The 27,892-nt window shown below is 39.9% G+C and overlaps 1 protein-coding gene across 4 annotated transcripts in view; it reads right to left on the bottom strand.

The window, feature by feature from the left end:
- The window catches only part of DLG1 (discs large MAGUK scaffold protein 1), a 280,132-nt gene extending 257,274 nt beyond the window's left edge, over positions 1-22,858 (bottom strand). For all 4 annotated transcript variants that reach the window (XM_025376048.1, XM_025376049.1, XM_025376050.1 and 1 more), the window contains exons 1-4: positions 22,796-22,858; positions 22,434-22,482; positions 21,598-21,729; positions 9,737-9,903 (exon numbers count right to left, since the gene is read on the bottom strand). In XM_025376048.1, the coding sequence (XP_025231833.1) occupies positions 9,737-9,903; positions 21,598-21,729; positions 22,434-22,452 (318 nt within the window). In that variant the 5' untranslated portion in view covers positions 22,453-22,482; positions 22,796-22,858. The remainder of the gene's footprint in view (positions 1-9,736; positions 9,904-21,597; positions 21,730-22,433; positions 22,483-22,795) is intronic.
- Between the last annotated feature and the right edge of the window lie 5,034 nt (positions 22,859-27,892).

Below are 27,892 nucleotides of genomic sequence, written 5' to 3'. Positions count from 1 at the left end.
TATTTTCATAGACTTGTACAACTACCATCACTATCTAATTCCAGAACCTGTTAGCAGTCATTCTATGCTCTTTTTCTTGACCTGGTATATTCACAATGCAGTAATTAATCAACCTATTCCTTTATGATCTGTGTACCTTTATGTAAGATTATACAGTATTTCAGTAAATTTTTTGTTAATGTTTAGAGAACTTCAGATTAAACTTGGTACACTGAATATATAAATATGTGTGTGTATATTTTTTAAATTTATTTTATTTATTTAATTTTTTTTGAGACAGGGTCTTACTCTGTCACCCAGGCTGGAAGACAGTGATGCAATCTCGGCTCACTGCAACCTCTGCCTCCACGCATACTGCCTCAGCCTCCCAAGTAGCTGGGATTACAGGTTCGCGCCACAACAACCGGCTAATTTTTACATTTTTAGTAAAGACGAGGTTTCACCATGTTGGTCAGGCTGGTCTTGAACTCCTGACCTCAAGTGATCCGCCCGCCTCAGCCTCCTAAAGTGCTGTGATTACAAGCGTGAGCCACCACACCCGGCTGAATATATACTTTTAACTCTACTGCCTCCTAAAACTCTACTCAAATTAAAGCAGATGGCTTATTTTAAAATATTAAAACACAAGGTCAGAGAAAGGGAAAAGTATCCCTTAACACCATTCAGTCAGCAAACTCCCCTCCCAATAAGATAAACACTGAAGGACTGAAAAGGGGGACTTGTAAATAACAGGCGCAACTTTTAAAAAGCTGTATGCAAAAATCAACATACAAAAAAAATCAATAGTATTTCTATAGACTAACACCAAACAATCTAAAAAAGAAATCAAGAAAACAATCACATTTATAATAGCCACCAAAAAAAAAAAAAAAAAACAAAAAACAAAACCCCTAGGAATACATTTAACCAAAGTAGTAAAAGATCTCAGCAATGAAAACTATAGAACACTGCTAAGACAAACTGAAGAGGACACAAAAAAAATGGAAAGATATCCCATGTTCATAGATTGGAAAAACTAATATTGTTAGAATATCCATACTACCCAAAGCAATATACAGATTCAATACAATCTCTAATAAAATACCAAAGACATTCTTCATTGAAATAGAAAAAACAAGGCTAAAATTCATATACAATCATAAAACACCCCGAATACCCAGAACAATCCTGAGCAGAACTAATAAAACTGGAGGCATCACATTACCTGACCTACTACAAAGCTACAGTTACCAAGTAAGCATGGCACTGATCGAAAAACACACATGCAGACCAATGGAACAGAACAGAGAATGCAGAAATAAATCCACACATTTAAAGCCAACTCATTTTTGAAAAAGCAGCCAAAAATATACAATGGGAAAAGGATAGTCTCTTCGATAAACGATGCTGGGAAAAACTGGATATCCATATGTAGAATGAATCTAGACTCCCATCACTCACAATACGAAAACATAGAAACAAATCAAAATAGATTAAAGACTTAAATCTAAGACATGAAAAGATACCATCAATATGATACGAAACGATAGGATACGATATGATACGATAGGAAAACAATCGGGAAATGCTTCAGGACGTTTGGTCAGGGCAAAGATGTTTTAGGTAAGACTTCAAAAGCACAGGCAACAAAAGCAAAAATAGGTAAATGAGATAACATGAAGCTAAAAAGATTCTGTACAGCAAAGGAAATGACCAACAGAGTGATGAAACAACTCACAGAATGGGAGAAAATATTAGCAATTTGTCTGACAAGGATTAACAACCAGAATATATAAGGAGCAACAAAAAAGCAAGTACCTGATTTTGAAATGCACAAATGATCTGATTACACATTTCTCAAAAGACATACAAATGGTTAAATGGTATATGAAAAAATGTTCAACATTACTAATATTCAGGGAAATGGAAATCAAAACCATAATAAGTTGGGCATGGTGGCTCACACCTGTAATCCCAGCACTTTGGGAGGCCAAGGCAGGTGGATCACGAGGTCAGGACTTCGAGACCAGACAAGCCAGCATAGTGAAACCCTGTGTCTACTAAAAATACTCAAAAAATTAGCCGGGCATGGCAGAGCACAACTGTAGTCCCAGCTATCAGGAGGCTGAGGCAGGAGAATCGCTTGAACCTGGGAGACGGAGGTTGCAGTGGGCTGAGACCACACCACTGCACTCCAGCCTGGGCGACAGAGCAAGACTCTGTCTCAAAAATAAAAAAGAAAAAAGATATTCTCTTACCTCAGTTAAAATGGCTATTATCAAAAAGACCACAAATAACAGATGCTGGCTACGGATGTAGAGAAAGGGACACTCTGGTACACTGTTGATGGGAATATAAATTAGTACAGCTACTATGGAAGACAGCATGGTCATTTCTCAACCACCATTTAATCCAGCACTCTCACTGTGAGGTATAAACCCAAAAGCAAAGAAACCAGTATATCAAAGAGATCTCTACATGCCCATGTTTATCGCACCACTACTCCCAATTGCCACAATATGGAATTAGCCTAAGTGTCCACCAACAGATGAATAAATAAAATGTAGCGTATATAGACAACAGAATATTATTCAGCCATAACAAAGCATGAAGTCCTGTCATCTGCAGCATCATGGATGAGCCTGAAGGGTATCTTATGAAAAATAAGCCAGGCAAAGAAAGGCAAATATCACATGTTGCCACTCACATATGGAAGCTAAAAAGCTGACCTCATGGACTTGGAGAGTAGAACGGTAGTTTATCAGAGGCTGAGAAGGGTAGAGTGAAGGAGGGGATGAAGACAGGTTGGTTAATAGGTACAAAAACACAATTAGAAGTGTTCAATAGCACAGCAGGTGACTACAGGTAACAACAATTTATTGTATATTTTAAAACAGCTACAAGAGAAAATGTGGAATATTCTCAATACAAAGAAATGATAAATGCTTGAGATGATGGATATCCCAATTACCCTAATTTGATCATTACACATGGTATGCATGTATCAAAATATCACATGCACCACATAAATATGTATAATTATTTATCAATTTTAAAAGAATACTATTGAAAGCAGACTATGTGTATACTCTTCCAGATATGCCTAACCTCACGGTTTTCTTTTCTTTTTACACTAAGTCATACTGTGCCTCCTGATATGTAACCTGCTTTCACTTATTTAATAACACGTAGTAGATACAGAATATATTATGCCTGCTACTTTATCTTGCATTAAATGGCTCTACCATAATGTGTTTATCCGATTTCTTACTGATAATCTTTTATATTCCCTGTCGATTTTTACTAATATAAAGCTGCAATGAGCATCCCTGTAGAAATATCTTCAATAACTTTTGAGTAAATCTGTAGCATATGCTGGATCAAAGGATACGAATATATACTATCAAGTTGTCTTTCAAATTAGTTGCACTACCGCATTCTCCCTTTTACTAACTGTATAGGAACTTGTTTCCTCCTATTTATCTAATCTCTGACAATCAAATTTGTTAAAAATATCCTTGCTGTCAATGTAATTTGCATTTTTAAGTGTGGTTGAGTATTTCTTCATAGGATTATTGGCCCACATATATTTCTTTTCCTCCAAACTACAATACTCACATTGTTGAGTCAGTTTCCTATTGAACATGGGTCTTTTTCTCAGTATCTGTAAGAGGTTTCTTAGGTTGTAAGGATTGGAAATTAAGATTAGTCCTTTTTCATATATGTGACAAATTTTCATCCTAGTGTATCATTTATCTTCGTATTATATCTTTCAAGATTCAGAAGTTCTACAATCAAAATTTGAAGTCAAAGTCCACAAAGAAATTCTATAAAGTCAGCAGCATCCTTAACCTTTTAATTTTTGTGGTGTTTTTTGGTCATGGTTAGAAAAGCCTTCCCTACTAAAATTCAAAATTTTTATATTTTTTTAATTTTAAACTTTTTTTTTTGTTTGGAGACAGGGTCTCACTCTGTCGCCCAGGCTCGAGTAGGGTGGTGCGATCTTGGCTCACTCCAGCCTTAACCTCCAGGACTCAAGTGATCTTCCCACCTCAGCCTTCTGAGTAGCTGGGACCACAGGAGTGAGCCACTATGCTCAGCTAATTTTTGTATTTTTTGTAGAGATGGAGTTTCGCCATGTTGCCCAGGTTGGTTTCAAACTTCTGAGCTTAAGCGATCTGCCCACCTTGGCCTCCCAAATTGCTGGAATTATAGGCATGAGCCACTGGGCCCAGCCCAAAATCTTACTTTAATGGTCTCTTTTTTTTTTTTTTAACCTTTGAATCTCTGCTCTAGTTAAAATATATTGTGATGTTAGGAGTAGGGTGCATCCTTTTCTACTGAAATGTCCCATTAAATCAGGCAATTCCTCCTACTCTTTCATCTTGCTTTTTTTTTTTTTTTTTTTTTTTGAGGGAGTCTCACCCTGTTACCCAGCTGGAGTGCAGTGGTATGATTCTGGCTACCCGGGTTCCTTGTCAACCTCCACTTCCTGGGTTCAGGCGATCCTCAAGCCTCTGCCTCCCAAGTAGCTGGGACCACAGGCACAAACCACCACATCTGGCTAATTTTTGTATTTTTAGTAAAGACAGGGTTTCACCAAGTTGCCCAGGTTGGTCTTGAACTCCTGACCTCAGGTGATTCGCCTGCCAGGGCCTCCAAAAGTGCTAGGATTACAGGTGTGAACCACCACGCCTGGTTTCATCTTCTTAAGAGAGTCACCTATCCTTCCTTATAAATCAACCCTTTTCTACTGAAATATCCCATTAAATCAGGCAATTCCTCCTACTCTTTAATCTTGCTTTTTTCGAAAGCCATATATCCTTCATTATAATCTCTAAAAGTGATTCACTCTTATTTTAGAACAGAATTATTCTTATAAAAATGACATGTTATTTTTAAAAATTAATAGAGAGAGCTGGGTGTGGTGCCTTACACCTGTAATCCCAGCTACTCTGGAGGCTGAGGTGGCAGGACTGCTGGAGACCACCACCAGGAGTCTGAGACTAGCCTAGGCAACACAGTGAGACCCAGTCTTCAAAAAACTGTTTAAAGAAATGGTTTTAGGGTTGGGTGTGATGACTCATACTTGTAATTCCAGCACTTTGGGAGGCCAAGGCAGGCGGATCACCCGAGGTCAGGAGTTCAAGACCAGCCTGGCCAACATGGTGAAACCCCATTTCTACAAAAAACACAAAAATTAGCCACGTGTGATGGTGGGTGTCTGTAATCCCAGCTACTCAGGAGGCTGAGGTGGAAGAATCACCTGAACCCGGGAGGTGGAGGTTGCAGTGAGCCAAGATTGTACCACTGTACTCTAGCCTGGGTGGCAGAGCAAGACTGTGTCTCCAAAAAAAAAAAAAAGAAATAATTTTAGCTGGGTGTGGTGGTGCACACATGTAGGCCGAGCTACTCAGTAGGCTGAGGCAGGATGATCTCTGGAGCCCAGAAGTTTGAGGATACAGTGAGCTATGATGGCACCACTGCACTCCAGCCTGGGCGACAGAGTGAGACACGGTTTCTAAAAAAACAAAAAAAGTAATATAGAAAAGTGCAAAAAAGAAAAAAATCCCTATCACTTTGAAACAATCATTAAATATTATACAAACATTATTCCAAACATCTCACTAGACATATGCTCAAAGTAAAAGATAATATATACACAAAAAGAAAATTTTAAGAAAATGGGATACTAATCCTGTCACTTTATATTTACTACTTCAGAAGATATAGAAGAAACAAAGTTATAAAGTCACAAAGTAACTGAAAATGACCTGGCAAGAGTTAGATCAGTTAACTGTTATTTAAAAAAAAAAAAAAAGGAAAGAAAGACAAAGAAAACCTGATAGATGCTTTAAAGATGAAGATTTGCATTTTAAGAGAATAACAGTCAGGCCTTTGTGGAAATTGAGTAATCTTAAATACTTTTAGCAAAAATAACCCTCTTTTAGTTCTGCAAAAGCAAACATGAAGTCAAAGAGGCATGTCGCATGCAATTTTGTTGGAAAAGATTATTATATCCAAGAATTAGTACACAAGTATAACCTAAATTCTCTTTAAGACAAAAAAGTTTTATGATTTTCAAATTTTTCAAGTTATAGTACAATAAACTTTAAGTTTTAAGTTATTTGTTTTGAGTAAGTAGATTCTCTAAGTCCCTTTTTAGTCCTAAACGTCATGCCTCAAGAGTCTAAAGTAGCAAATGAAACAAGGGATCAGATGATCACTTAGCCAAGTTTTCCAAATGAAGCATGAATGGATGGGTGAACAGGAATATGCTTACCTTCTATCATAGCACCCTCAAAAAGTAGAAATTAAATCCCCAAACATTCCAGGTTTTTTAAAAAAACCATTATAAATATCATCCAACAGTGTGTTTCAAAACTATTTACATTTTCAGACAAACATTTGTCAGGATTTTCTGACATCTCTGTAAGACGGTACTTCCTACTAATTGACCTTGCTCATTCAAGTTTGATACACACAGTTTTTTGCTACTTTTTAAAAATCTAGGACTTGATGGACATATCCCAATGTTTCCCTTAGAGTCTATTCATGAATAGGAACAGATTTCCAACATTACTACAGCAATTTCCATGTGCCATGCACTAAACAACACTCTGTGACCATATTCTCTTCTCATCTACTTTCCAAACCAGTAAGATCTGACACTCACAATGTGAAAGTTCTTATTCTCCTATTCATTTGAGGTGTTTTATCATGTTCATAATATATCTTTCAGGAGGTATAGAAGCCAGAGCTGCAAATAGCATTCTAGACATGAGTGCCTCGTAATTTTATAAAAATTGAAGTGTTACCAATGTCACTGCTGATGAAATTCAATGCACTACTGATATTCCTGAATGAAATCTATATGGAAAAAAACTTTAAGCTTACAAAACTGTCCAAGTATTCAACCTTAATGAATATTTACAGTTAAAAATATTATTATTGATATATAATTGTATGTATTTACAGGGTACATGTGATATTTTGATACATGCATACAATGTGTAACGGTCAAATCAGGGTATTTAGAATATTCATTGTCTCAAACATTTATCATTTCTTTGTGTTGGGGACATTTCAAATCTTCTAAACCATTTTGAAATATACAATAAATTGTTGTTAACTATAGTCACCCTACTGTGCTACTGAACAGTAGAATGTATTCCCTCTAACTATTTTTGAACTCATTAACCATCCTCTCTTCATCTTTTCCCTCTCCCACCCCTCCCAGTCTCTGGTAACTATCATTCTACTCTTTACCTCCATGAGATCAACATTTTTAGCTCCCACATGAGAACACGTGATATTTATCTTTCTGTGCCTGGCTTACTTAATTTCATATAATGACCTCCAGTTCCATCCATGTTGCTGGAAATGACAGGATTTCATTCTTTTTATGGCTGAATAGTAGTCCATTGTGTGTGTGTTTATGTATGTGTACATATATATATGTGTCACACTTTATCCATTCATCTGTTGATGAATATTTAGACTGATTCCATATCTCAGCCACTGTGAATAGTGCTGCAATAAACATGCGGGTGCAGGTATCCCTTTGCTATTCTGATATCCTTTCTTCTAGACAGATACCCACTATTGGGATTGCTGGTGGGCAGTTCTAGTTTTAGTTTTTTTGAGAAACCTGCATACTGTTTTCCATAATAGCTGTAGTAATTTACATTCCCACCAACAATGTCAAATATTTACTGCCAATGATTACACTGACTCAGCCATTACTTAAACAATCTTCTATAAAAATAAGTAAATCAAGTATAAGAATTCTGGGCTTTATAATCAAAGGTATCGTAAATCAAACAATAAAAAACACTAGTAAACAATAAGTCAATTCTCTTAAAGTTTAACATTTTTTTACATAAGCAATTTTAAGACAATAAATGTGAAATAACTGTCTTAGTCCATTTTGTGTTGCTACAGCTGCATACCTGAGACTGGGTAATTTATGAAAAACAAAAAATAATTTCTCACAATTCTGGAGGCTGGGAAGTCCAAGATCCAGGCATTTGATCTGGTAAGGGTCTTCTTGTTGCATCTCAACATGGCAGAAAGCAAAAAGGTAAGCTAAAATGCTAAACTTTTTGTGGAGGCTCTTTTTTTTTTTTTTGAGATGGAGTCTCGCTCTGTCGCCCAGGCTGGAGTGCAGTGGTGCGATCTCAGGTCACTGCAACCTCCACCTCCTGGGTTCAAGCAATTCTCCTGCCTCAGCCTCCCTGGTAGCTGGGATTACAGGCGCATGACACCATGCTCAGCTAATTTTTGTATCTTAGACATGACACGGGGTTTCACCACCATGTTGGCCAGGCTGGTCTCAAACTCCTGACCTCAAGCAATCCACCCGCCTCAGCCTCCCAAAGTGCTGGGATTATAGGCATGAGCCACCATCCCTAGGCTGTGGAGCCTCTTTTATAAGGGCCTCAATCCCAAGAAGGATGGAGGAGTCCTCATGGCCTAATCACCTCCTACAGGCCCACCTCTCATTATTTTCACACTGGCAACACCTGAATTTTGGAGGGGACACATTCAAACCATAGCAATAACTGATTGAAGACATTTTAAAAATCTATTTGCAGCAGACCTCAGAAATGAACTATTATAAAAGCAAGTGATGTATTAACCCATGGAAATGGGAATTATCCTGGAAAAAGTGATAGGGAAAAAAAAGCATAAAGAAAATAAGGATATACACAATAAACATTATACTCTCTAATCAAAAAGAAACATACAAGGTCTAGGATTAATAAAGAGAACTGTGAGCTGGGTGTTAAGAGGCCTGAAATTCAAAGGTAGAATTGCCCAAAACAGCTAAATAAAGTGGGTTAAGTCGTTTTATTCTGGATCTCAGTTTCCTCATCTTTAAAATGAAGACAAAGGGTCAGATGTGCTCTGATTCTTCCTGCTCTAAAATTCTATAGTTCTATGTTACTTAAAACTGAGAAACCATCTGGTTTCTTTACCACAGTGCTAGCTATCTGGCTGCGGCCTACCACCACTTTTCCCTGACTGATTACTCACCAAACAGAAACACTGCATTTTCCAGGCACTGCCACTATCTTACACCAACTAGAAAGGACTAGATTCAAATTCAGACAGATAACCACTTTCAAATGACTGATGCTTCTTGGGCAGAATCTTCATTACAAAATGCTTCATACCTCCGCTATACCATATCCAACTGGGCAACAGTGTAACACACAAAAACAAGTATTGCTAAGACAGTTACGAATACTCAAAGAAATAGCTTTAACTGCGGAAAATGTAGAAACCAAGGCTGATGCTCAGGTTTACTCTTCAGTCTGTAGTGAGTTTGAATGCCATCTTTCAAGCCAATAAACAGAGACTCCTTGAGATAAATGGGTACAACTTAGCAGCCCAGACCACAAAACTATATCCTATTTCTAGGAAAGAATACCAGAGCAAAACCATCTTTTCAAAGTACCATTTTCATTTCCATTTTAATTATCACACAGATGAAGCCTTGTTGAGGTCTATCATGCAAAGAACTTTTTAATAGTCTAAATCAAGTATTTCAGACCTCAAACATTCATAACATTTTAAAACAGGGGCAACAGAGAATCTGAGCTTTGCTTTTCAAAAATATTTTAACCCCATTCTTTTTATTATAAATAATACTTCCACAAAATAAAATATTATTGTAATAAAATGAAGAAACACAGTAGTACAAATAAACTGATCACTAACAAACAGCTTCAGAACAGATTTTCCATCTTACCTCCACACTAGGGCTAAGGCTGCTGGGCAGTGTTTCTGAAGTCACAGTAGAGCTTGGGAGGCTGGAAATTTCCCAAGTATTCACAGGCTGAATTGGTTCGGACAGCTTAGAACGATCTACACATTTTGGATTATCCAGTAAGGTCACTTCATAAAATTCTTGAATATCTAGAAGAAGGAAAATAAAAATTCAAAAGTATTTATATTTTCTAACTAAATTATGCAATGCTTTAACATAACTCAAAAGCACAATTTTTACTCTAGATTCATAAATTAATTCCCATCGTATAATGTACTTAAACAGTGAATATTATTTCATTACATCACAATCATATCAGAACCTGCAGGGCACAGTATAAAATTCATAGGCTTTTTACACTTTAAAGTCAGGGCTTGGTTCAAATCCCAACTCCATCACCAACCAGCTACAAGTTCAGGCAAACTACTTAACCTCTGGTAACTTGCCTCTTACCACTGTGAATTGTTTCAAGGATTGAGTATAATATATATAAAATGCCTACCACTATAGCACCGAATGGGCTCCTAACAGACGGTAGCTAATATCATTATTGTGAATTCTACAGATATGAGTTATTACTGTTCACCACCAATATTTAAGCTGGGAATGTAAATCCCTCAAGTGGTTTTAATTGCCCTTCTAGCCAAAGCCAAAGCCAAAAAAAGAGGAAATTAAAATCAAAGAACCAGAAGGGCTTTCGGATATCCTCTAGTCTGAATATTTTATAACAGTAAATTAAATATTTTATTCTTTAGAAACAGTAAAAGTCATGACAAAACTCTAAAATAAATGATAAATTTATAATAGCCCAGGATTTTTAAAAGATCAAATGACTTTGCAAACAGCTAGAATTATAAGAACTTAATACATTAACACTAATTATTCACGCTATTCCAAAGCTATTATGTAGCAGTTATATAATACTTAGATTCACCACACTCAGTTCCTTATTCACCAACTTGTATAATTTTGGATTTTTTTTAAAGAGACGGGAACAGTAAAAGTGGGCATTATCCTGTATAGAATAATTCATAATAACTGTAAACAACATTTAGACAGAATAACTTATACTTCTCATTATTTTGAAAGCATTAGTCCTTTTAAAAAACAAACTTCACAAAATAGAGACAAAGTTAACTCCCTTTTCAGTTGTGTGTGTGTGTTTTTCTGTTTTGTTTTGTTTTTTTTGAGACAGAGCCTTGCTCTGTCGCCCAGGCTGGAGTGCAGTGGTGTGATCTCGGCTCACTGCAACCTCCACCTCCCAGGTTCATGCAATTCTCCTGCCTCAGCCTCTGAGTAGCTGGGACTTCAGGCACGCGCCGCCATGCCTGGCTAATTTTTGTATTTTTAGTAGAGACAGGGTTTCACCATGTTGGCCACGCTGTTCTCGAACTTCTGACCTCAGGTGATCTGCTGCCTCAGGCTCCCAAAGTGCTGGGATTACAAGCCTGAGCCACTGCACCCAGCCCCCTTTCAGTTTTAATAACCAGTGGAATTGCAAAACTTTCCAAGTAAAGGGCTGGTAACAACTAATGCTTGTACAGTGAGGATAATATTAACCTACCTCACAGGGTGTTAAGGATATTATATACACACATACGCACGCACACACACGACGCACTATACACACACGCACACATCTACATCACACTATGTAAAACAAATTCCAACTATAGCAAAACAATGCTTCAAAAGTCACATCCCTTGGGTTGGGCGCGACGGCTCCCGCCTGTAATCCCAGCACTTTGGGAGGCTGAGGCGGGTGGATTGTGAGATCCGTGATCGGGAGACCGAAACCATCCTGGCTAACACAGTGAAACCTCGTCTCTACTAAAAATACAAAACATTAGCCGGGCGTAGTGGTGGGCGCCTGTAGTCCCACCCAGCTACTCGTGAGGCTGAGGCAGGTGAGTGGTGTGAACCTGGGAGGTGGAGCTTGCAGTGAGCAGAGATCGCGCCACTGCACTCCAGCCTGGGCGACAGAGTGAGACTCCGTCTCAAAAAAAAAAAAACAAGTGTAAAACCTAAAACTATAAAACACTAGAAGAAAACCTAGGAAATAGGGACCCCTGCTGTATAATACCGCAAGAGTGGATACATGTGTCAAAGCAACAAACATGCACATCAGATTTGTCAATGTACAATGCAAAGAGTGACTACTAATGTGAAGTATAGACCTTAGCTAGTAACAATATAATAACATTGGCTTCTCAGTTTTTTCAAATATATCACACTAATGCAAGGTTTCTTTTTGTTTTTGAGATGGGGTCACTCAGGCTGGGGTGCAATGGTAAGATCATGCCCATTGCAGCTGTGATCTCCTGGGCTCAAGCAATTCTCTCATTCTGGCCTCCTAAAGTGCTGGGATTATATGCATGAGCCACCTAAGCCCAGTCTTTTTTTTTTTTTTTTTTTTTTTTTTTTAGAGACACAGAGTTTCACTCTGTCACCCAAGCTGGAGTACAGTAGCGCCTTGACCTCCTGGGCTCAACGAATCCTCCTACCTCAGGCTCCCAAGTAGCTGGGAAGACTGATGCATGCCACCATGCCTGGTTAAATTTTTTTTTTTAAAGACAGGGTCTTACTACGTTGCTCAGGCTGGTCTCAAACTCCTGGGCTCAAGGATCCTCCTGCCCTGGTATCCCAAAGTGCTGGGATTACATGCGTGAGCCACCACACATGGCCTGCAAGATGGAAAAGGGAAGTGGGGGTTCCGGATATGGGAACTGTACTTTCCACTCAATTATTCTGTAAATTCAAAACTGCTGAAAAAATCTATTAATGTTTTAAGCTGCATGAGGGATAAATAACAAATTTATATTAAAAGGTGACCTCATACTCTTCATCAAGATAATTTCCAAATGTATTAAAAATTACAATGTTAAAAAAAGTCTTGAAAGAATTTGAATACAAGTGAATGTTTTTATAATCTCGGGAATAGATTATAATCGTCTTGGGGCCTAGAGTATCGGGGATGTCTCCAAACGTGTTATTAAGGGCAAAAAGCACTATACTGATAAAGAAAAATACTGATAAATCTAACCACGTATGTGTATATAGATACATGTTTTCTTTAAAATCCAAGTTTAAAAGCAAATAACAAGGGAAGTTATTTGCAATTTACATGGCAGAGTTGACATGCCTAATGTAGATTTTATAACTCTAAGAAAAAGGAAAAAGCAGGAGGAAGGGGCACAAATTAAACAGATAATTTACAAAAGAAATTAAAATAATTAAAGACTTTCTTACATCTTTGGTTATTTCTTTAATCAACAAAATGCACAATAAAACATAAAAATGACTAAAGGTATATACCACATATCAGAGTAGAAAATATTTAAAAGATGGCTAATACTCTATTGTTTAAGGTATGGTGAATTAGTCATTCTTCCACATACTTCCTAAAAAATAAATACAATATTCCTAAGAGTATTTAACAAATTACATCAATAGCCTTACAATGCACACTCCCTTTGACCAAACAATTCATTTCTAGGAGTTTGTCCTACAGATATAGTAAAGAATTGAAACAAAAATGCATATGCAAATACAATATTTATAATTCGCAAAAATTACAAACCTAAAAGCTCCCAGGAAACCATTAAAAAACTACAGAAACTCTATATAGGCCGGGTGCGGTGGCTCACACCTGTAATCGCAGCACTTTGGGAGCCTGAGGCAGGCAGATCATGAGGTCAAGAGATTGAGACCATCCTGGCCAATATGGTGAAACTCCGTCTCTACTAAAAATGCAAAAACTAGCTGGGCATGGTGGCACACGCCTGTAATCCCAGTTACTCGGGAGGCTGAGGCGGGAGAATCACTTGAACCCAGGAGGCAGAGGTTGCAGTGAGCCGAGATTGTGCCACTGCACTCCAGCCTGGTGACAGATCGAGACTCCATCTCAAAAAAAAAAAGAAAAAGAAGAGAAAAGAAGAAAATCTATATAAAGTCATTTAAAATAGTACAAATCTGTCCGGGCAAAGTGGTTCATGCATGTAATCCCAGCACCTCAAGAGGCTGAGGCGGGCAGATCACCTGAGGTCAGGAGTTCGAGACCAGCCTGACCAACATAAAGAAACCCCGTCTCTATTAAAAATACAAAATTAGCCAGGCGTGGTGACACATGCCTGTAATCCCAGCTATAGGAGGCTGAGGTAGGAGAATCACTTGAACCTAGGAGGCGGAGATTGTGGTAAGCTGAGATCACACCACTGCACTCCAGCTTGGGCGACTAAGAACAAAACTCCGTCTCAAAAAATAATAATAATACATACATACATACATAAAATGGTACAAATCCACTGACATGGAAAGACATTTGTTGATACACTTTGGAGGATAAAAACAGTCACAGAAATCATACTATTCACACTTATACAAATACAACTGCAGTATACCTCCCCCACAAAAAAGGGCAACTCTGTCTACCCATTAAGTGACAGCCACAAATAAAGAAATGAAAAGGAAGAAGATTCTTCCTTTAGGTAGTCTAAGTTTTCATGTGCCTCTCAAAATGTGAGCATCATGCCATATCTCACTGTGCTGAGTGTGATTCTATAGTTACATGTTTTTAGTACAAGAAGTCAAACAAGCCAATGGCTTCACCTAGAGCTCAAGTGAAGAAATCATTCCTTTCCACTAGAGGAAAAAAAAAATTGTGCTGTAATTAACAAGTGTTAAATTTCTGAAGGATTTTCAGGGATAATCTTAACTAGATGAGATTTTTCACCTTACATGCTGATTTTAAATATCAATTCTCACGCAGGAAACAGCTGTTTTACTTAGGAAGTTTGTTTTGCAAAATGAAGGTAGGTATATGTGTGTATACACACACACACCCACACACACACATACAAATAACACTCTAGGATATTCATCCCATGGATGAAGCAGGAGGTAACCTCTGGTGTGAGGATTTTCTTGTTTATGGCATTTTACATATAATAATCTGATCTCAAATGTTTTATATAGAACATGCATCATTGTTATAATAAATTTATTTTGGAGGGTTGCAGGAAAGGCAACTAGAAAGCTGAAGAACATTGAAATATAACCCTACCATTTCAGAGGAAAAAAATTCTATCAGTTCATTGACTAAAAGCAAGTATGATTAGTCACACAATACCCAATTGAGTAATCAAAATTAGTATCATCAAAGAAGGGTAGATGACATACTAAGATATACTACAATCGTCAAATCTACTCAAGCACAAATACTCTTTCTTCTAAACCAATGTTCATTTAAAAAGTCATTTTTGATCCTCAGAAGAATATCCCATAAAATTTAAAAGTTTGTGTTATTGTTTCACACACTAAAAAAAGGAACGATATCAAGCTAGTAGGCAAAAATAAATTATTTCAACACTTTAGACACTATTAGACTAACAATCATACAGTACTCACAAGCATATTCCGTAAAACAAGGTGTGTACTAAAAGGAATCAGAGCTTCTCAGAGAAATGGCTGATTCCAGGGCTGGGGCAGGAAAAGTACAAGATAAACCTGGAACATCTTGTTATGCCAAAAATTAAGGAAGTGCTCCAAAAAATGATGAGGGCATGCCACAAGGACGCAAGCTTGAAAGGGCCCCCACTGGATCACTCAGAGCACAAGTATCATTAAGGATGGTAATAAATGATAAGCCATTGAAAAAAACAGGTATCTGCAAGTTCATGAAAGATACACATTAAAAAAAAAAAAGAAAAGGAGGAAGGCTCTTGATTAGAATAAAATGCAAAGTGTTAACTGGTAATCCTAGAGGAGTGTTACTGTTAGAAATCTTATTTTTCAACAACCATATTATAAACTGGTGCACATAAGAATCATCAATGGATGCTAAATATGGGTGGAAATTTCGCTAAGGAGTAGGATATGTACATGGTGTTAAAGTGTCTCCCCCGCATATTGCCTATAAGCCACAAGGGGTAAAAAACATATAGGATACAGAATTCAGACGACACCCAACTAGGTAATCAAAATCAGTATCATCAATGAAGAGCAGATGATTCTGTGTACCTCTGGATGTGCAGAATCCTAAGCCAGATATATAACCTGAACCTAATCACAAGCAAACATCAGACCAACCAAAATGAGAAAATTATATTAAAAAAATAAGAGTGGAAGGAACTGCGTTTTTCAAAATCATCAATCTCAGCTGGGCACAGTGGCTCACACCTGTAATCCCAGAACTTTGGGAGGCTGAGGCAGGCAGACTGCTTTGAGTTCAGAAGCTCAAGACCAGCCTGGGCAACACCCGTCTCTACAAAAAATTAGACAGGCATGGTGGCTCACATCTGCAGTCCCATCTACTCAGGAGGCTGAGGCAGGAGGACGGCTTCAGCCTGGGAAGCAGAGGTTGCAGAGCCACCACTGCACTCCAGCCTGGGTGGCAGAGCGAGACCCTGTCTCTAAAAAAAAAAACCAGTCAGTCTCACAAAAGAGAAAGGCCGTGAAAATGCGCCCTAAGCAGAGTAAAGAGACATGACAATTAACAACAGTATCTGGTCCAAGTCTGAATTCTGTACTGAGGAAAAATATGACCCTACAGAGAGGAAACGGCTTAGAAGAAATATTTAGATGCTTTTACAACTCTGATTCCAAGGTTCTAAAGAGAATTCAACCAGATTCAACATAATCAAAACACTGCTTCAGAATAATAGTAAGCAAACTATCAGCAAAGAAATAACTCAATCTAATTAAATCAAAACCAAGTGAAAAGTTAATAAAATTCTCCTTCAATCTCATAAAGTTTTAGCCAACGATGTGATCCATATCCTGTTTTCCTTACTCAAATCTAGTCTGCAAAGTTACACACACACACACACACACACACACACACACACACACAGAGTTAGCAAGAGACTAAAAGGTAACAGTGGGACCAAAACAAAGCAAAAGAAATCTAAGAAATATTGATCAGAAGACCTCAAACCCTCATTACTAAACACACTTCTTTCAAAATGTGTGAACTCCATCATCAACATCATTTCACCATTGTAAATATTTTCCTTTCGAGTGACAAACATTTAAAGACTACTAACCCTAAAGATCACACTATCTGTCTTAAACATGCTTGTCATTTAGTATTCTTTATCAGATTAAAACGCTTGGTTCTGAAAAACAATGATAAAGAAGACCCTAATGGTTGACGGTGAGAAGTATCTATGGATTCAGATTAGTTGAGTTCAATTTCTGGCTCCACAATTTACTATCTGAGGGTCCAAGGGCAAGATTGGTCATTCCTCAGTGCTTCAGTTTTCCAATCTATAAAACAGTACAAACACCTCAAACAGGTGAATGTACACCTCATAGGATTGCAATGACTAAATGATATACTTCTATTAGCACACAGAAAATGCTCAATAAATGATAGTTATTATGTTTTACATACACTTGAAGAGGAGTCACATACTCACACTTATTAGGATGGCTATTATCAAAAAAAGAAAGAAAAAAATGAAGTATTGGCAAGGATGTGGAGAAACTGGAAACCTGTGTACTGTTGGTGAGATTGTAAAATGGTACAATCACTATAGAAAACATTATGGCAGGTCCTCAAAAAATTAAAAATATAACTGCCATATGATCCCACAATCCTACTTCTGGGCAAATATCCAAAAGAACTGAAAGCAGGGTCTTGAAGAAATAATTGCACACTCATATTCCTAACAGCATTATTCACAACAGCCAGGAGGAGAAGGTAACCCAACTGTCCATCAATGACTGGATGGCTGGATAAAATGCGGTATATACACACAACGGAATATTATTCAGCCTCAAAAAGGAAGAAAATCCTGTCAACAGCTGCAACATGAATGAACCTTGCCAACTCTACACTAAGTGAAACAAGCCAGTCGCAAAAAGACAAATACTTCTATGAGGTTTCTAACATGATCAAATTCACTGAAACAGAAAGTAGCACGGTGGCCACAAGAGGCTAGGAAGTGAGAGGAAAGGGGAGCAGTTGTTTAATCGGTACAGGATTTCAGTTTTGCAAGACGAAGAAGTTCTGAAGACTTGTTTCACAACACTATGAATACATTTCATGCTCCTGAACTGTACATTTAAAGATGGTTAAGATGGTAAAGGAGTCATATTTTGAAACCTAGTATCCACAAATAAAGATAGGGCAAGGTCCTTTTATAAGGGCTAATGAAACTATTAGAGTTTAACAGAGTAGCAACAAATGAACTGGTAACTAAAAAACTCATAAATGGACAGTATTATTACATAATCCACTTTCATTTTGAAGTATCTACAGAAATAAAACACTGCGTTAATATAAGCTTATTTATTGCAGACAAAATATGCAAATCACATGACGCAACTTACTCGTCTCTAAAGCCAGCCTAATCTTGGACACTGATTTTTCTCATGCACAAGGAAAGCAGATGAGTTCTCTGATCCCGTAAGAAATAACTGCAGGGGTTTAGACTGGTATGAAGTCTCTAGGGACTACCAATGTCACCTCAGATCCCAGACACCTTAGAACCATGAATGAAATGAAACCACTATGGACCTGAACACCTGGGCTCTGATTATAATCAAACCATACCCTGTCTACTCACAAAATTTTCAAACTTAAGTACAAAGAACTGGAATACAAAAGCAAGTTTTCAAATTGTTCTCACCTAAATCACGGAATGAAATGAAGCCGACTTTATTTTCCTTTACACAAAAATAATCAGCAGGTATGTTTTGGGAGTACATTTTAAACAAATGTGCAGTTCATGGACTTTTGTTAAGATACAACTTTAAATATTCAGCTCTAAAGAAACAATATATCAGCTGAAACTCAAAACTTAATAAAAACTTCTCTGTTTTCAATAATTTTTAAATCTTTAAGCCATCCTTCAAAGATACTACCAAGAATCTATCAACACTAGAACAATGATTTCTATATTTAAACTGCAAGTATCAATTATAAAATGCACTATTTCATGTGTCAGAACACAAAAACACTGTCAATTAAAAATGACATATCTCAGATATTGAAATATTTTAAAATTGGTATTTTAGAACAAATATAATACAGTATGTACATGCTTGTCCCTCTGAATAATCCAAAAGTACAGGAACCTAATCTATATATGAACTACAGGGGGAAACACCAAAACCCCTAGAGACTCACTCGAACTTTTTAAAATGAATGAAAAGTCAATATAAACTACCAGTTCAAAGAATCAATCAATAAATGATCAATGCAGATTGCAAATTCAAAGACACTCGGCATCCCAAACAGATAACTAGGTAACTTACTATGGCCTAATCAAGTGACTTCCAAACCAAGGAAGTCAAACCTCTAAGCACTAACTGACTTTCAAACAGCTCAGGCTGTCAAGACCCCTGTTCTCCTTTAATCCAATGGTCCACAGGTACCAACTCAGAAGATAGAGTGCCACTTACTGAGAGAAAAAACCTTTCAGTAAGTGGCACTCTCTCTTCTGAGTAGGATTTTTCTGCAAACATTATGGACACGATGAACTGGTTTAGCTTAGGGCAATTTACAAATTTACAGTACATTTATGACACTTTCAAAACAATGGTAGAGTTGCAAAATACAAAGAAAATCTTATCAGACTAAACATTTTCAGACTAAGTATTAAAAGCTATTCAGGAAACACTAGAGAATGCATTTATAATTCAGTAGTATCAACAATGAATTATAGAACGGAAACACACAGAACCTCTATTAAAATGTATCTATTTCAAACCTCCTAAAATATATTACTTTTCTTACACCAAAATCTGATATAGTACCACATCCTATAAAACATTAAATATAAGTAAATCTTAATGTCAAAGTAAATTCACAACCAATGAAATTATGCAGAAGATTCACAAATATAAACTTAATAATTAGAAAGCTAATTTTAGGCTAGATGCAGTAGCTCACGCCTATAATCCCAGCACTTTGGGAGGCCGAGGCAGGTGGATCACGAGGTCAGATCGAGACCATCCTGGCTAACACAGTGAAACCCCATTTCTACTAAAAATACAAAAAAAAAAAAAAATTAGCCAGATGTGGTGGTGGGCGCCTGTGGTCCCAGCTACTCGGGAGGCTGAGGCAGGAGAATGGCATGAACCCAGGAGGTGGAGCTTGCAGAGAACAGAGATTGCGCCACTGCACTACTACCTGGGCAACAGAGCGAGACTCATTTCAAAAAAAAAAAAAAAAAAAAACTCTATCATAAGAATACACACATTCAAAACAGGCAAGGCAGAATAGGTCAAAAATGTCTCTGAATATAGCAAACCCATCCCCAACCTAGACAGAAATATAAATGTAGATTCTGTTATTTCACTAACGATTTAATTTTCTTAAGTTGCTGCCTTCACACAAAGAAAAGTCTGGAGTCTATCTATCTATCCATATCTATCTATTTATATATCTCTCTCTCTATATATATATACACACTGTATATAAAAACACGTATGTTTTTCCGCAACAGTAACCGCACCGAATTACTAGGCTCAGTGTTGATTCAGAAAACAAATAACTAAGAAATGCTTTTTGCTCTTTTTCCAGAGGAATCCAATTTGATCATCCATTTTGACCCTGAACCTCAGAAATTCAAATGTGTAAAAAATGTGCATCAATGTAGACAAAACTGGCAAAATGTTAATAACCTCGGGAGCTAGGTAACAGTTAAAAGGCAGTTCATTACACTGTGCTCTGTATTCTTACGTTTTTAAAAGTCTACAAAAAATGTTAAATTTTTAAAAATTGTTCAGGTGCATAAAGTGGTCTTTACGAAAATCTTTCATTCTAAAACAGTAGAGAGCATCCGTTTACCAATAATGTATTTGACAGGACACACTGACTTGAAGGTAGTCTTCAACAATTACTCTATCAACAGACAGATGTAAGGCCATATCTGCCTGGAAGTTACTGAAAAAATAAATGTAATACAATTAAGTATATGTCTCCTTACGTTAAAATGCTATATAGCTGAAAACCTAAAAAAAAAAAAAAACAAAACTTCATTCTTGGAATTGGAAGGGACAAACTTTCTAGTTCAGTAGTTTGCAAGCTTTTTGAGGTACCTGGACAAAAGAGCCAGATAAGTCACCTTGTTTTATACATGGGAGATTACACACGAAATATTAGATGATGCTTTTAAAAATGATTTATCCACTTAAAAAAGGCTTTAAACCCATTTTGCCATTTCACCAGCTACATTCTACAGCTTATATGGTGGCGTAGAAAAGATTAAATGACTTTTATAATATCACTGAATTAGTGGCAAAAGAACTCAAGACTCTTGATTATTTGTCCAATTCTCCTTTCAAACAATGCGCCACTTCAAATTAAGTTACAATTAAGAATAAAACTTTCCATTTTCTTGCCTGTAAAATATGATTATTAGACAAGATCACCTCTAAGATCATTTTCCAGGTCTAAAATTCTGATTCCATGAATGCCAAGTTTAAACAGAAGTCTATATTAAGGGACTGAATGTTCTTACACACAGCAGAATCCTTCACACACTTTCAATGACTTCAGAGACATACAAGTCAAATACAGAAGCAAGTTAACAGTAACTCAGTCATACCTTTTAGGTCCTGAAACATTTTTGCAACATCTTTTAACAGTTAATGCTATTAAGCTGTGAAGCAATGTTCTCAAAAGCCACTGAAATGATACTGAAAGTTTTTTGGTTACTAGGTATTTTAGGAAAGGATACTGGCCTATGAAAAACACACACGCACTGAAGATGTTCAAGTTACCGAACGCCTCATAGAGAATTAAGTACATCATTTTCTTAAGTTTAAAATAACTGAATCAAGAGGAGCATAAAGCCTAGCTGGCATAATAGTTACAAAGTTTTAATTCCCACCTATTAAAGCCTGAAAGAGGTTGCTCTGAAATATGTTAATAACCCGTTCTATGGAACTTCTGAGCTGTCTGTCTTCAGTTTGGCTTAGTTTTGAACGATATTCTTCCAAAAGGTGCAATGCTCTCTGGGTATCTGAGAAGAAAAAGCAGAGCCTGATTAAAACTCTCTATTTACAAAAAAAGTATCACACACTAGTGCAAATAATTCTGCATGACACCTAAACAGTTCCCCAAATCCTTCAGGTCAACTGATGTCACTATGTTCATGTACACATATTCCTTAGAATGACCAAAAAATAAAAAAAAATTAAAGACAAGAAAAATTGAAACATATATCACATTAGAAAACGGAGGAGAGTGAGCAGTTTGGAATAAATATGTACTGTTAGTTTGCCAAAGTAAAAGATCAAAGTATTAGCAACAGTTTCAGATTACCTGATATGCAAAAGCAGATAATCTACAATTTGTCATTAAAATCCAAATTTTTAACATTTCAAAATACAAATTCTTAGTATCCCACGGTTGCCCACAGAATAGTGCTTAGTAAGAATGATGAAGTGAAATACTAAAACACCAATGCAGAGTTTTTAAGGACATCTGTGGGGGGGGGGGGGGGTTAATTGCCTCTCTTAATCACCAGAGAAATGTTAAGAAAGTTTAACAAACATTTTCCTGTTTCCATCTTCTGAAATGATGTGAGACTTACATCCCCTAACCAATAAAGCTAGGACCGTGCTGTCTCATCAAAGTTACACAAACTATTCTAAAACAGCAATCAAAAAACTGACATACGGAAAAGCCAAGTGACATCAACAGAGTTATGGAATAAACTCTCACCTTGCTTCCGGACCGGCATTTTTCTCCAGAATCAGGAAGAGGGCACACACTTTTAAAAACACACAACAGAAAGGAAAAAGGATAGAATCATGTTAAACTAGCATTTCCCCCTATCGAAATAGAAAACCCTCGCAGCCCCATTGGAAAACCCCACGTTCCAAAGTTTTACCAAGTCAAAGAAAGAGTCTCAAAACGCAGCAGTTGTCTGTCAATGTGGAAAGCTTTTCCCTGGAGTGGGTACCCCTCCAAATTAAGAACAGAGAGAAGTCGGTGTTCAAACTCTCCTCGAAAGCATCCCCCTCCCCAAAGAGCGTAGACCTGAGGCCGCCTCTTCCCCCCGCACAAGTATCCACGCTCCCCACCTGCTACTGGGGACGGGCCGGTGAAGCGCTCCGACCCTTGGCCCCTGAGCCAGCAGCGGCCGCAGAGCGCTGAGAGAGGACCGGCGGGGCTGGCCGCCCGCCCTGCCCGGGCCCCCTCCTCTGCTTGCCTTTCTCCTTGCTCGCTGCCTCCGGGCTGCTCCAGCGGGGGCCGGACAGAGCAGCGGCCGCTCTCCGCGACGCCCTCGCGCCCCGCATGCACACCTCCGCGGGCCCCCACACCTGCGGCGCCGCCACAAAGTTCCCGCGAGCGGCGTGCGCTCGGAACTGGGGTGCGCTCCGGCCAGACTCGGAGCAGCTCCCCGGCCCGGCCCCGCTCCACGTACCCCCGCCCCGCCCGGGGCCCGAGGAGCCGAGCGGAGGGGGTGAAGGGACGGGGGAGGAGCTCCCTTGGGCCGCCGCACCCCCGCGGCCTCTTCCTCCTTCTAGGTCGCGCCGCCTCCCCGCTCGCCGCGGCCCACCGGCCCGCTCGCCCAGTTGCCGCCTGCCCGCCCCACCCCCGGAACCTCGCCTCCTTCCGCGCCCCCAACCGCTCTCCCCCTAAACTTTCCGCCAAGATGGCGGCCCCCGAGCTGGCCTGCCGCGCTCCCACGTGACCGCCTTCCCGGCGCTCTCAGCCAATGGGAAGTGAGGAGGCGGCTCGCGCCGAGCCCCGGGCTCCCCGCGCTGCTACCTTCGGGTTGGAAGGGGGAGGCGGGTCGGGAGAGGGCTGGGGAACGGAAGGGGGACCCGGGGAGCATCCTGAGGGAACCTCCTCGCTTAAAAGGGCGGCCGCTGAAGTGGCTCTGAGAACAAAGGAGTTAACACGCGGACTCCACAGGTGGCCCGGGGTGGCCCTGGAGGAGCCCGCCTTTACCTTGCCCGAGCCCACCGGCGTGTCCCGCAGTTCCGAGCTAAACGCGCCAGGCCGGGAAGGCTCGGGCTGTCTGAAGAGAGGCGTGACCTCGCCTACACCAGAGCCAAGGCGCACATTCCGAGACACCCCTTAACCTCATTCAACACGTGCCGTTTCCAACTCTGCTGCTGAGAGAGCGCCTGGCGACCCCAGGGGTAGATCCCACCGGGGAAAAGCCGCCTTAAGGAGGAGCCAACTGCACCTCCCAGGGGGCGGGGAGGGCGGGGCCTGGGAGAGGGAGAGGGAGGAGTTCGGGGAGGGGTGCCAACTCTGCATTGCCTTCCACTCCAGGCTGCTTGTTAAGTTCCTATTCGTCCCTTAGTAATAGGCTTGGCGGGAGGGGGTTCATTAAAGGATATGTAAAATAGAGACACTGGGTAATTTGGCAAGAGTTTGAGGGTTATACTACAAGATTTTTAAGCCTAAGTGATAAATTCCAAGTATGGTATACTTAAGGGTGGGGAGAGAGGTTCCTTCCTTCCTTCCTTCCTTCCTTCCTTCCTTCCTTCCTTCCCTCCTTCCCTCCTTCCCTCCTTCCCTCCTTCCCTCCTTCCTTCCTTCCTTCCCTCCTTCCCTCCTTCCCTCCTTCCCTCCTTCCCCCAAGCCTGCGTCCCAGCCCGGTCAGCATCGCAGGTGTTACCCAAACGCTGACGGTCCCTTTAAGAACTCACCTGGAGTCGCGCCCTCCGAAGCTGAGCCGCCCTCGGCCAGCGCTGCAGGTTTAAGTTTCGAGCGCACCTGCGAGCGGAACCACGGGCCGGCTGGGACCCCGCTCCCGGGCTGAGCCACCCAGGTTATAGAAGGGGAATCTCGGGAAGCTCTCCAAGTCACTGCCCAGGTCTTCGAACCTCCTCTGGGTGACAAGGACCTCCCTATTCGGAGGTCCAGAGAGAACTTGCCCAAAGTTACCCCAAGTGAGTGACAGAACTGGAAACCCGGAGATCCTGTCTTTCAAAACCGGAAGGCTCTTCCCAGTAAGCCTGACGGCCTCTGAGGCCGTATCCATTGGCCACTAAAGGGAAGGCCGAGGAACCTCGTATTGTAACCTTAAAGCTACTCGCAGGTATACTGACCACTGGTTGAATTTTGGATTGCACCTTAGAATCCTAACTTATTGTAAGGACCCACCGACTTTAGAACCTATCTAGGACAAGGAACGGAGGTCCAGAAAAGGGAAGCAACTTGTCCAAGGACGTAGAAGCTAATCCGTAACAGAGCAGCCCAGAACTTAGGTCTCCTAGCTCTAGTCCAGGGCTCTTTCTGTTGTGATTTTGGACAACTTGACAGAGAGGTATGTTGGTATGTTGGCAGCAGACCTCTGTGCTTTCCCGGATCAAGCATCCTGGGATCTTGAACAACAGTTAAAGCAACATTGCATAGAGAAGATGGGATAGAAGGGTCAAACAGTCCTGAAAGCAGGGGTGTCCTAAAAGCCAGGAACTTAACAGAGGGATGGAAGTTATTTAATAGTGAAAATGGCTCATGGCATGCATGATACTCTCAAGACTTCGTTGATGGACTGTGAATGGAATGGTTGCAATAAGAAACCGTTCTAAGAATGGAATCGCTTCAGAATTCAGGAGAAAGAGGGAGGGAAATTTGCCCTCTCCCTTGATGACATTTATTGTTCATATATGTTCACTTGCTAGGAAACGGGGATAGAAATAAATAAGATCCAAGTCCTGCTTTCAAGGATACACAGCCTCGTAGCAAGTGCACAAAGGCCAATGCATGTCTTCCCAGGGGACACTGAGGAGTCAAAACAAAATTTGTGTGAGTTCTCAATGTCATCCTAGCCTTCCCCTAAAAGCAAAAAGGAGGAAGAGGAGGAAAGAGGACATGTCCTTTTTCTTGTCATTCTGTGCGACAGCCCTGTTTGGTTGTCAGCAGTGTCCAAAAGCAGCAGTGAACCTAGCACTTGTTCTACCCGCTAACCTAAGGTGCCGGTAGCAAGTGCCTAGCAAATGAACATATATGAGCAATGAATGAAGGTTCTTTACTCTTCATTCCTCCTTTCTACCCATCTTTATTAGTTACTTATTGCTGGATAAAAAAATTCCTCAAACCTTAAGAGTTTAAAACGTATTCGCTTAGTAACTTAAACAGCGATAAATAGTATCTCAGTTTCTGCATGTCAGGAATTCAGGAGCAGCATAGTTGGGTGGTTCTGGCTCAGGGCGTTATGATGTTGCAGTCAAGAAACCTACCAGGGCTGCAGTCATCTGAAAGTTTCAGTGGGACTAAGGGAGGCTCTTTCAACATGGATCATTCACACAGCTAGTAAGCGGATGCTGGCTATTGGGAGGAGGCTTCAGTTTCTCACCGTGAAGACCTTTCCATAGGGCTGCTTGAGTGTCTTCATGACATAGTGGCTGACGTCCAACAGACCAAGTGATTCAAGAGGGCAAGACAGAATAAGCCACAGTGCCTTTCATCACTTAGTCTCAAAAGTGACACTCTGTCATAGTCTGTTTGGGCTGCTATAACAAAATACCTTAGACTGGGTGATTTATAAACGACAGAAATGTATTACTCACAGTTCTAGAGGCTAAGAAGTCCAAGATCAAAACACCATCAGATGTGATCTAACAGTAATGAGAATAAAAATTTTTTTAAAAAGAAAAAACTGGCCAGGTGTGGTGTCTCATGCCTATAATCCCAGCACTTTGGGAGGTCGAGGTGGGTGGATCACAAGGTCAGGAGTTCAAGACCAGCCTGGCCAAGATCATGAAACCCCGTCTCTTCTAAAAATAAAAAAATTAGCTGGGCATGGTGGCAGGTGCCTATAATCAGCTATTCAGGAGGATGAGGCAGAGAATTGCTCAAACCCGGGAGGCGGAGGTTGCAGTGAGCCGAGATCATGCCACTGCGCTCCAGCCTGGGCGACAGAGCAAGACTCTGTCTAAAAAAAAAAACAAACAAACACCAAGAGATTCAGTGTCTGGTAACAGCCTCATTCCTCATGAATGGAGCTTTCTTGCTGCATCTTCCCATGGTGTAAGGGACTAACAAGCTCTATCAGGCATCTTTTATAAAGGCTCTAATCCCATTTAGAAGAGCTCCACTTTCAAGACCTAATCACTTCCCAAAGGCCTCATCTCTTAATATGATCACTTTGAAGGTGAAGATTTAAACATATTAATTTAAGAAGGACAGAAACATTCAGACCATAGCACACTCCATCATTTCCATAATATCCTATCAGTTACTTAAATCAGCCTCAGGGATATGATTACCAGAAAGTAAGACTCACTGGAGGCCATCTTCTTTGAGCTGGCTACCACATCATCACAATGTACAAAGCAATGACATCTGGATTTTTCTTTTCTTTCTTTTTTTTTTTTTTAGATGGAGTCTCACTCTGTTGCCAGGCTAGAGTGCAGTGGCATCATCTCGACTCACTGCAACCTCTGCCTCCCGGGTTCAAGCAGTTCTCCTACCTCAGCCTCCTGAGTAGCTGGAATTGCAGGCGCCCGCCACCACGCCTGGCTAATGTTTTGTATTTTAGTAGGAATGGGGTTTCACCATGTTGACCAGGCTGGTCTCAAACTCCTGACCTCGTGATCCACCCGCCTTGGCCTCCCAAAGGCTGGGATTACAGGCGTGAGCCACCACACCCAGCCTCAACGTCTGGATTTTTCTAAGCAACTTTTATTTCCTCAAAGCCTTACTTTGTGCAGTGAGCAGCTGCCATTGAATAGGACACAATATTGGATCTAATTTTCCAACTTCCTCATTAAATATATATACACACACACACACACACACACACACACACACACACTATATCTATCTATCTATCCATCTATCTATCTATTTATCCTCTCTGTTTGTCTATCGATAGATCGATAGATGAATAGAAGAAGTTACTTCAACAAAATACTAGCGGGTAAAGCTGTTCACTTTCCAGCTCCAAGTTAACTTGCCTTTTGAAGAGTTTAAAAGGCTTAGGAGTCAAATGACCACAGGGAAAGGCTCAGATTTCCCATTCTTTTATGAAATGTTAGCGAGTCAATGTCAAAGATACTGTCTCTAAGTTCCAGCCCTTTGCTTCCCAGACATCCTGCCCAAAGCCACTTTTGCAGCTTCACATCTCTGTTTTTGTCTTCTCCTCCATCCAGGCCCCAGCCTATAAATCTATAAAGGTGCCCAGGTCCCGCCAGACTCTACTGCATCTTTTGCTT

The sequence above is a fragment of the Theropithecus gelada genome, chromosome 2 (assembly GCF_003255815.1).
Source record: "Theropithecus gelada isolate Dixy chromosome 2, Tgel_1.0, whole genome shotgun sequence".
NCBI classification, from domain to species: domain Eukaryota; kingdom Metazoa; phylum Chordata; class Mammalia; order Primates; family Cercopithecidae; genus Theropithecus; species Theropithecus gelada.
This window is presented reverse-complemented; position numbering and strand designations above follow the sequence as displayed.